Below are 11,637 nucleotides of genomic sequence, written 5' to 3' on the forward strand. Positions count from 1 at the left end.
CCCTGCGCTGGGCTCCCTCAGGACCCACTTGCCTGGAGGGGCCCAGCCCAGCCCACTCCGTTGCACCCCATCCACTGGCCAAGACTGGCCTGATCTCTGCACTGGTCCCAGGCGGCTCAGCCTGGGGAGCTGGGCAGAGCCCCACAGGTGGTTGGCAGCAGAGACTGCCTGAGCCAGAGCTGCATTTGCAAATGGAGCAGAGCCCTGGGACCCCTGAGAGCCTGCTCACCCCAGCTGTGCCACAGGCCCCACACCCACTGGTCAGGCAGGAGGGAGGGAGGTGAAGAAGAGTGAGGGGTGGGTCAGAGCGTAGGCAGAGTGGGGAGGGGAGGTGGGGCCACGGTCTGGACACCAGCGCCCCTTCTGAGCGTGGGCCCGGCACCATGGTCAACCCAGTACTGTTCAGGCTACACAGATCTCTTCTTCAAGTCTGGGGAAGGAAGCAGAGTGTCTGAGCTAAATACAAGTTGGGACGGATATTGTTAAGCAGAAGGGGTAACCCATATTTGAGGTGGTCACTTGAAATAAAGTGGGTAATTGGGGGTTAGATTGTTATATACAAAGGGTTTGAAGTGGGCAATTAAGGTAGCAGGCAATGTGGTATGTTACAAATTCTTGTAATAAGCCATAAAAGCAGTGTCACTATAAGTCAATAGTTTTTGGTATGTAGCAGAGTTATGAATTTAAGTTCCCATGGTCTCCTTTTGAAGGTGTTATGCAGGTTTGCTTTGAGGACAGGTACTAAAAGATCGGATATGAAATGTTAACTGTGAAAATTGTTCACCCACAGTGATATGGTGTATTTGTCTTTTATTGTTTTTCTGTGTAAACTCTTTTGAAAGCATAGTGTTTTTTGGGGCATTTGATGCACTGGATGATGTACACTACATGTAATAAGCAAGTGTAGAACCCATGAATCTTGAAAGGTGTGTTACGGAGGTATTGATCTTTGTACCTGTGGAGATATGTCTTCAGGTTTTGCGTTTGTTGTTCTGGAAGTGTCTGGTGCTGCTTTGAGTTTACATTTAATAACAAACACTTTGTCCAAACCATAGGAATGGCCGTTGGTACTAGGCTGGCTCCCCAATATGCCAGCCTCTTCATGGGTCACTTCAAGGAAGAATTTCTGGAAAAATGCACCATGACACTAGTGATATTCCTGAGATACATTGATAATAGTTTCATCCTCTGGATAGAAGACCTAAACTCCCTCATAGATTTTTCATCACAACTTTAACAACCACCACCTATCCATCAGACTCTCCGTAGAACACTCCCACACCAGCATCGATTCCCTGGACACCATAATTAGCTTAAACAATGGAACCCTACAAACAGCTATATACAAGAAACCCACGGATCACCACGCTTATCTCCACAGATCCAGCAACCACCCCAGACACACCAAAAAATGTATTGTCTACAGCCAGCCACTCAAATACCAGAGTATTTGCTTCAAAGAGAAAGTCTAGGTTACACACCTAAACACACTTAAAGCCACCTTCACTAAACAAGGACATTCCACCAGAGAAGTAGATCGCATTCTGGAAAGAGACACCAAAATACTCTAGGAGAACGTTCTTCAATACAGGGAAAAAGAAGGGAACCCCCCTCATCCCCCCGAAACCACTGACTGCATACCCCTAGCAACACAGTTGTATCGACCTACCTCCTGGTGTAGCTTCACCTCCGCCTCTTGGGGAGGTAGAGTACCTACACGATGGGAAAAGCTATCCTGTCGGTGTAGGTAGTGTCTTCACTAAATGCCACAGCAGCACAGTTGCAGTTTTCATAGAATCATAGAATATCAGGGTGGGAAGGGACCTCAGGAGGTCATCTAGTCCAATCCCCCTGCTCAAAGCAGGACCAATCCCCAACTAAATCATCCCAGCCAGGGCTTTGTCAAGCCTGACCTTAAAAACTTCTAAGGAAGGAGATTCCACCACCTCCCTAGGTAACGCATTCCAGTGCTTCACCACCCTCCTAGTGAAAACGTTTTTTCCAATATCCAACCTAAACCTCCCCCACTGCAACTTGAGACCATTACTCCTTGTTCTGTCATCTGCTACCACTGAGAACAGTCTAGATCCATCCTCTTTGGAACCCCCTTTCAGGTAGTTGAAAGCAGCTATCAAATCCACCCTCATTCTTCTCTTCTGCAGACTAAACAATCCCAATTCCCTCAGCCTCTCCTCATAAGTCATGTGTTCCAGTCCCCTAATCATTTTTGTTGCCCTTTGCTGGACGCTTTCCAATTTTTCCAATTTATTCTTCTTGTAGTGTGGGGCCCAAAACTGGACACAGTACTCCAGATGAGGCCTCACAATATGTCGAATAGAGGGGAACGATCACGTCCCTCGATCTGCTGGCAATGCCCCTACTTACACATCCCAAAATGCCATTGGCCTTCTTGGCAACAATGGCACACTGTTGACTTGTATCCAGCTTCTCGTCCACTGTAACCCCTAGGTCCTTTTCTGCAGAACTGCTGCCTAGCCATTCGGTCCCTAGTCTGTAGCGGTGCATGGGATACTTCCGTCCTAAATGCAGGACTCTGCACTTGTCCTTGTTGAACTCATCAGATTTCTTTTGGCCCAATCCTCTAATTTGTCTAGGTCCCTCTGTATCCTATCCCTATCCTCCAGCATATCTCCCTCTCCTCCCAGTTTACTGTCATCTGCAAACTTGCTGAGGGTGCAATCCACACCATCCTCCAGATCATTTATGAAGATATTGAACAAAACCGGCCCAAGGACCGACCCTTGGGGCACTCCACTTGATACCGGCTGCCAACTAGACATGGAGCCATTGGTCACTGCCCGTTGAGCCCGACAATCTAGCCAACTTTCTATCCACCTTATATTCCATTCATCCAGCCCATGCTACTTTAACTTAATACTTAACTTTAATACTGTGGGAGATGGTATCAAAAGCTTTGCTAAAGTCAAGGAACAACACGTCCACTGCTTTCCCCTCATCCACAGAGCCAGTTGTCTCATCATAGAAGGCAATTAGATTAGTCAGGTATGACTTGCCCTTGGTGAATCCATGCTGACTGCTCCTGATCACTTTCCTCTCCTCTAAGTGCATCAGAATTGATTCCTTGAGGACCTGCTCCATGATTTTTCCAAGGACTGAGGTGAGGCTGACTGGCCTGTAGTTCCCAGGATCCTCCTCCTTCCCTTTTTTAAAGATGGGCACTACATTAGCCTTTTTCTAGTTGTCCAGGACTTCCCCCGATTGCCATGAGTTTTCGAAGATAATGGGCAGTGGCTCTGCAATCACATTCGCCAACTCCCTTAGCACTCTTGGATGCAGCGCATCCGGCCCCATGGACTTGTGCTTGTCCAGCTTTTCTAAATAGTCCCGAATCACTTCTTTCTCCACAGAGGGCTGGTCACCTCCTCCCCATGCTGTGCTGCCCAGTGCAGTAGTCTGGGAGCTGACCTTGTTCGTGAAGATAGAGGCAAAAAAAGCATTGAGTACATTAGCTTTTTCTACATGCTCTGTCACTAGGTTGCCTCCCTCATTCAGTAAGGGGCCTACACTTTCCTTGACTTTCTTCTTGTTGCTAACATACCTGAAGAAACCCTTCTTATTACTCTTAACATCTCTTGCTAGCTGCAACTCCAGGTATGATTTGGCCTTCCTGATTTCACTCCTGCATACCCGAGCAATATTTTTATACTCTTCCCTGGTCATTTGTCCAATCTTCCACTTCTTGTAAGCTTCTTTTTTATGTTTAAGATCAGCCAGAATTTCACTGTTAAGCCAAGCTGGTCGCCTGCCATATTTACTATTCTTTCTATACATCGGGATCGTTTGTCCCTGTAACCTCAATAAGGATTCTTTAAAATACAGCCAGCTGTCCTGGACTCCTTTCCCCCTCATGTTATTCTCCCAGGGGATCCTGCCCATCAGTTTCCTGAGGGAGTCAGTCTTCTTTTCTGAAGTCCAGGATCCATATTCTGCTGCTCTCCTTTCTTCCCTGTATCAGGATCCTGAACTCTACCATCTCAAGGTCACTGCCTTCCAGGTTCCCATGCACTTTTGCTTCCCCTACTAATTCTTCCTGGTTTATGAGCAGCAGGTCAAGAAGAGCTCTGCCCGTCGTTGGTTCCTCCAGCACTTGCACCAGGAAATTGTCCCCCCCTCCCCAAAAACTTCCTGGATTGTCTGTGCACCGCTGTATTGCTCTCCTAGCTGATATCAGGGTGATTGAAGTCTCCCATGAGAACCAGGGCCTGCGATCTAGTAACTTCCGTAGTTGAAGAAAGCCTCATCCACCTCATCCCCGTGGTCCGATGGTCTATAGCAGACTCCCACCATGACATCACCCTTATTGCTCACACTTCTAAACTTAATCCAGAGACTCTCAGGTTTTTCTGAAGTTTCATACTTGAGCTCTGAGCAGTCATACTGCTCCCTTAATACAATGCAACTCCCCCACCTTTTCTGCCCTGCCTGTACTTCCTGAAAAGTTTATATCCATCCATGACAGTACTCCAGTCATGTGAGTTATCCCACCAAGTCTCTGTTACTCTAATCACATCATAATTTCTTGACTGTGCCAGGACTTCCAGTTCTCCCTGCTTGTTTCCCAGGCTTCTTGCATTTGTGTATAGGCACTTGAGATAACTCGCTGATTGTCCCTCTTTCTCAGTACGAGGCAGGAGCCCTCCCCTCTCGTGCGCTCCTGCTCGTGCTTCCTCTTGGTATCCCACTTCCCCACTTACCTCAGGGCTTTGGTCTCCTTCCCCCGGTGAACCTAGTTTAAAGCCCTCCTCACTAGGTTAGCCAGCCTGCTTGCGAAGATGCTCTTCCCTCTCTTCGTTAGGTGGAGCCTGTCTCTGCCTAGCACTCTTTCTTGGAACACCATCCCATGGTCAAAGAATCCAAAGCCTTCTCTCCGACACCACCTGCGTAGCCATTCGTTGACTTCCATGATTCGACAGTCTCTACCCAGGCCTTTTCCTTCCACGGGGAGGATGAACGAGAACTCCATTTGTGCCTCAAACTCCTTTATCCTTCTTCCCAGAGCCACGTAGTCTGCAGTGATCCGCTCAAGGTCATTCTTGGCAGTATCATTGGTGCACACGTGGAGAAGCAGGAAGGGGTAGCGATCCGAGGGCTTGATGAGTCTCGGCAGTCTTTCCATCACATCGTGAATCCTAGTTCCTGGCGAGCATCAGACTTCTCGGTTTTCCCGGTTGGGGCGGCAGATAGGTTACTCAGTCCCCCTGAAGAGAGAGTCCTCGATCACCACCACCCGCCTCCTTCTCTTGGGAGCAGTGGTCGTGGTATCGCCAACCCTAGGACAGTGCATCTCATGCCTTCCAATCGGCGGAGTCTCCTTCTGTTCCCTTCCCTCAGATGTAAGTGTAGACAAACTCTCAGAGGCTGCTTCCTTCCCCAGACCTGAAGGAGAGCTCTGTGTAGCTCAGAGGACTTGTACTTTCCACTGACAGAAGTTGGTCCAGTAAAAGATATTACCTCACCTACCTTATCTCTCTTATATGCAAGGTTGGTATTTGGAGCTCTTTATGCAGCATTACTCTCTGTACCTGAATTCTGCCGAATTCAGGACAGTAGTCTTGCAGTTGCTTCTAAATATTGCTTCTACAGGGTCACTACTTGCTTGTTAATCCCCCAAGTGTGGCAGTCCATATGGACACCTTCAACAGAGGTTTTGAGCATGCAGTGGTTCACTCAGATCTGTAACTGCACAGATCCAAAGAGAAACTAAGGCTATATCTATACTCTGGACCATATAACAGCACAGCTGTACCGCTGAAGTTGCGCCACTGTAAGTTCTCCTGTGTAGCTGCTTTATGCCAGCAGAAAGCTCTCTCGCCAGCATAATTAAACCACCCCCAACGAGCAGCAGTATATATGTTGGTGGGAGACGCTCTCCTACTGACATAGCACTGTCCACACCAGCACTTTTGTTGGTGAGGGGTGTGGGTTTTTTCACACCCCTGCCTGAAATAAGTTTTGCAGACAGAAGTGCTAGTGTAGACAAAGCCTAAAATGTGTTTCTTCAGAGAACAATTCTTGCAAATAAATAATTAACTCTTGTGATACAACAAATAATTTTTCTCTGACTACCCAAATTGTAGTCATAGACACTGGGCTACATACATATACAGCCATCTGATGGCTTTGTGACCATCTAGTTTTAGGGAGATAGAAGTTTTAGATATTCTGCCCAACAAGTCCTAATTTTCGAATGCTCTACTAATCTTTCCCTCTTCTCAGAGGTTCCAATATCAAAGAGCTCCCCAACTCCAGTTTATATCAAGCTGTTGTTTTTCTTTACTCAGCTCAGTGATGATTGGGTACTCCTCTGTTGAACCTCTCTTCAGTTTTGGAAATGTTACCTGTGGATGCCTCAATTTTTGATCCATAGAAGATATTTCCTGATATAAATCTAGTGCCCTATTTAGTTCTTGCAATTTATTGGCTCCAGCATTAAGTTACCCATGTGTCTCCCTGTTAATTTTTTAATACAAATTAAAATCTGTATACATGTCATCCTAAATGTCTCTTTTTTTAAAAGTTGTTTGGAAAAAAATGGTTGTTTAAGCCTTTTTTGCAAATGCATATAAATATGTGATTGTACTTTGAAAGTTTCTTTTACTTAAAGTTTTTTTTAACAGGATTATGGTGCCCCTGTGGTTGATTTATGAAGCAGTGTTTTAAGAACTCAAGATATGAAAGAAATCTGCAATGATAACAAAATGCAAGCTGAAAAGGAGTACCCGTGGCACCTTAGAGACTAACAAATTTATTAGAGCATAAGCTTTCGTGAGCTACAGCTCACTTCATCGGATGCATTTGGTGGAAAAAGCAGAGGAGAGATTTATATACACACACACAGAGAACATCTGTGTAGCTTACAAAAGTTTGCTTTAGTATTAGTGTTTTCCTATGGCAAGGCTACCACCTTGTGTCACTAGTTGGAAATGCAATTTTTGTGCTTTGATTAACAGCTGCAGGCTAAATTTGAACATCTTAAGCGACTTCACCAAGAAGAGAGGATGAAGCTGGAGGAAAAAAGAAAACTCCTGGAAGATGATATGATTGCATTCAATAAAAGGAAAGCTGCTACTGAGTTACTTCAAGCACAGGCATTTGCATCTACACCTAGCGTTAGTTTGAAAAAAGACAAGGACCGTAAAAAGTAAGTGCTAACTAGCAATCTAGTTAGGATATCAATAGAGAAAAAAGTCTTCACATTTCAAAGAATTCTTTTGTCATAACCGAGCTTCATTTTAATAAACAGTGTGAATATGTTATCTTTTATATGATGAGAATTAAAGTATGAATAATAATTATTATTGAGTCATTGGCTCAAATAACTTCGCTATTTTGACTGATCTGAGGAGCTGCTGTATATTCCATGAGAGTTCTTTTTTTCAATAAGGGATCCAGGTTTTCGGCTTGAACTCCTGTGCTTTGATATCAGAGATCATGAAATTGTGAACGTGCAGGAACAGAGTGAGAGTGAGAAGTTAGAAAGGGACAGAAACTCACACAGGGAATTCCAGAAATAGCAGTTGGATGCAATTGTCAAGTGTTATGGGTTTAGGGTATGTGTTTAGTTTCAAAAGTTGTAGAAAATGTAGAATTGATCTTTATAGTTACTACTTTTATCTTGCATTTCTTCTTTTGTTCTTGGTATTATCATATGCTATGTTATTTTCTAATAGAGAGTGAAGCCAATGTGGGTCTTTGCCAGTGCTAAACAGTAATCTTTGCTGGGTCAATGGCACTCATTGGCTTGTAATCCTCCAGTACCTCCTCTCCACTGAGGAACCAGTTACTCTGCCATAGTTGTGACTACCATCACATACGTTATAAACAAGTATTTTCAGGATTTTGTAACATGGTCATACAGTTGTGCTGTATGCTGAATATGGCCCACATTTTTTCACTTTTGGAGCCAATTGACTTTTGTCTTGTGAAAACTTGAAAAAGTTGTGGAGTTACAGGGGTCCTTTAAAAGCAGAACTCCCAAATAACTCATTAAAACAAATGTGTTTTCACAAAGAAAATGGATGCACACAAAATATGTTTTAACTTTGAATGTGACAAAAACAAACATCATAAAATTAATCATTTTTTCCTTGATGGTGGATTACAATTTAACTGTAAATAACTGTCTGCTTTGTTGTTTGTGTCAGTCTTATTGAAATTGAAAGTTCAATTTTGATCTGATACGCAGCTGTATGTCACTAGCCAACTGCTATGCATAATTTTAGAAGTTATGTGGGCACACACATTCCCATGAATGCTGGAGCAAGACCAGGCTTGACTTTTTCTGTGTATACATCAGTATTTTGTTTCTACTTCACCTTCTCAAAATTGCATCTTATAAACAATGTAGCTACTTTTTTTCCTTCATGTCGACTTCTGTAAGAATTGTACATGAAAATGGATTTATTAAAATGGATTTATTAACTATGCCATTATGAATACTTCTTGAGTATAAAGTTTTAAATTTTCTCTATATTTACTAATGTATATTAATGTATTTTTCTGTTTCATTTCCAGCTTTATGTAATACAGAGGATTATGGCAAGCAAATGTTAAAAATTATACAAGTAAGCTATAGTTTCCTATGCTTTTTCTTTTTCTTCTGTATTTCTTACCAAACAAGAATTTGGAAAATTGCCATTACTACTGCAAGTTACAGAAGAAAAGTATATGGTCAATATGTATACAGCATTGTAAGTTACTGTCACATTAATATAATTTAATGAACATTTCCATTAAGCAGCTACGTTGATATGCCCTTATACTTTATGTGCATATGGCGAAGTCACACTTAAGTGCATTGTACCAAAGAAAATATCTCTGCTGTAAACAGTTTTCATTCATAATATGAATGCTGTAGTACAGAAGTATTCAGTGAATATATATATATATATTATAGCCTTTTGAAAGTAATTTTGATACATTGTTTACTTACTAAACAGCACTTAATGTAACTTCTGAAGTGTTTTGAAATGTATTAAATATTTAAATCTGCTCAAATAACCACTTATTAATTTTGTCGACAATGGTTTGTTTTTTATAGAAACACTGTCCTGATTTTGCGATCTAAGCTTTCTAATGAAAATGAATCATGGTCTTCAGTGCTGTAGTGTTGCATGCTAATATATTTGTAGTTGACATTACTAACTGAAGACCAAGTCATTTAAAAATATGGTCTAATCTACTTTCATCTGCTTTTCAGTCTTTGTCCTCTTTACATGTATTCTGTGTTTCAGAAGCTAGGCAGTTTTAAAATAAACTGGGCTATTAAAGACACCCGAGTAACTTTACAAACATGAATAGTCCCATTTATTTCAATGAGACTACTTGCATGCATAAGTTAAACATGTGTATAACTGTTTCCAAGATTGGAGCCTTACTTTATTTGTATCTATTTACTACATAAAGACAAACTGTTTAGTGTCTTACAGAATAGGTTGAAGAATCATTTTTTAAAAACAAATTTCAGAAAGTAGCCTTAGCTTTGTAGTGTTAAAATTATGTCATACAACTAGAACAGATGGCTAAACTTCCCTTTTGTTAACTTCAGCATCTTTTGGTTAAAGCACATTTAAAACAATTCTTATATTTTAAAAGTCCCCAATAACTATTTATCTGCAATAGTCTATAGACAATGTAATTCTCCAAAGATGACTTGTATATTACTATTTTTTAAATAAAATATTAATACATAACTTCACTGAAATAAAATATACTTGCTAACGTGTCTAAATTGCTTTAAATCCTACTTTTGTGTATAGTGGTGGTAGACACACAGGGTAAGACTTCACATTACTCTTAAAAATAAACTAAAGTAATACAGTTGCAATTTTTCAAACATTTTTCTTAAACAAATGATATATTGGCCAAAATAAAATTTTAGTTCCGGCACATTGGCTCAAGAAGTCAGACTGGTTCATAAACTGTTACAGTGCTTAAGCTGGCCCTTCTGAGTTTATTTAGACTGAGGAGATAATGCACACAAAGATAAGATAAGGTGATAAGGGGGGAGGAGAATAATGGAAAGGAGTAGTATTATAATAGGAGATGAAGTGTAGCTTGGAAAAGTCCATAACTGCCTTGTGTGCACTTACCCTGAAATATAAGATACTGGATAAGTGTTGGTATGTGTACTTGCATGTCTAACAGTACAATAGAGTTCAAAGCATTAGAAAGCAATTACTGATCTTACAATCATCATGTGGGAAATAAGAGTTTAGGTGGAACACTTTTTAATTTACCATAATTCAGTATATGCTCTTTAAGTGGGCACTTCTGAAAGGACTGTTCTGCTCATGTAGTGATTGCTAGGATATTCATTCTAGTTTCATTGTTCTTGTTTTGATGCCCCGTATCACAATGCACACTGTATGCATTATTAAGGTTAAGATTTTAAGGCATGGATATTTTTAATAGAAGTCACGGATAGGCCATGGGTAATAAAGAAGAATTCATGGAAGCCCGTGAGCTGTCCCTGACTCTTACTAAAAATATCCCTGACAAAATGGGGAGCCCAGCTGCAGGGTCCCCACACTGCCTGCAGATGTTGGGCAGCTACAAGGGCTGCTCTGAGGTCTGGAGGACCCCACCACCAGTGGGGGCTCAGCGCTCTGGGGTACCCATGGCGGCCAGGAGCTTTGAAGGACTCCTGGCGCCCATGGTGGTTTGGAACTCTGGGGACAGTGGCTCAGAGCTCCGGGATACCCATGGCAACTGGGAGCTGTGGGGGGCCCCCGCTGTCCAAGGCAGCCAGGAGCTCTGGCCCTGCCACCCTTGGCAGATCGGAGCTGCCAGGAGCTCCCGCCGCCAACTGCGGCTTGGAGCTCTGGGGAACCCCACTGCCTGTGTTGGCTGGGAGTTGTGGGAGAGCCCCGCTGCAGCTCGGTGCTCCGGGGGGGTCGGGCCCTGCAGCGGCTGGGAACTCCAGGGGCTAATAGCCATTGATGGATTTATCCTCCATGAACTTATCTAGTTCTTTTTTGAATCCTGCTATAATCTTGACCTTCACAACATCCTCAGGCAAAGAGTTCCACAGGTTGACAGCTTTGTGTGAAGAAATACTTCCTTTTGTTTGTTTGAAACCTGCTGCTCATTAATTTTTTGTAGTGACCCCCTAGTTCTTGTGTTATGAGAAGGAGTATAACACTTCCTTATTTACTTTCTCCACACCAGTCATGATTTTGTACTTTACCTAACGTGTTCTTTGTATGCTTTGTAGTTTAATGTAACTTTAATGATATAGTAATATTTGTACATTGGCTTTGATTTCCTCTCACAGCAAAATTTTATTTTAATCCCCTGCTATTGCTGATACAAGATTTTCCTTTTTCCATATTCAAGATAATCTACAGTAGCACAATGAAATTAGGTGGAGAAAATACCTGACTTAAAATAGTGTACTGATATTTTCTGTATTTCGTGGAGTCATTGTAACATATGGAAACAAGAACTGCTTGTGAGATCAGCATCATTAAGCAGCAACCTTTACCAAGAAGGGGCAGAGCCATAACTAAGCATTTTGCTTGATCCAGGCTCTAATCATATTTGCACCCACTAGAAGCAACATAGAGGGGAGGCACGCAGGGTCACATGCCCCCA

At 42.4% G+C, this 11,637-nt stretch overlaps 1 protein-coding gene across 5 annotated transcripts in view; it reads left to right on the forward strand.

The window, feature by feature from the left end:
• The window catches only part of SEPTIN10 (septin 10), a 48,544-nt gene extending 39,886 nt beyond the window's left edge, over positions 1-8,658 (forward strand). For 2 of the 5 annotated variants that reach the window (XM_038410881.2, XM_038410872.2), the window contains 2 exons: positions 6,993-7,183; positions 8,557-8,658. In XM_038410881.2, the coding sequence (XP_038266809.1) occupies positions 6,993-7,183; positions 8,557-8,566 (201 nt within the window). In that variant the 3' untranslated portion in view covers positions 8,567-8,658. Of the gene's footprint in view, positions 1-6,992; positions 7,184-7,426; positions 8,533-8,556 lie in introns of those variants that run through there. The other 3 variants (XM_043508752.1, XM_043508812.1, XR_005294113.2) reach the window with 3 other exon arrangements.
• The last annotated feature ends 2,979 nt before the right edge of the window (positions 8,659-11,637 follow it).

Source organism: Dermochelys coriacea, chromosome 1 (genome assembly GCF_009764565.3).
Source record: "Dermochelys coriacea isolate rDerCor1 chromosome 1, rDerCor1.pri.v4, whole genome shotgun sequence".
In the NCBI taxonomy this organism is placed as follows: Eukaryota; Metazoa; Chordata; order Testudines; family Dermochelyidae; genus Dermochelys; species Dermochelys coriacea.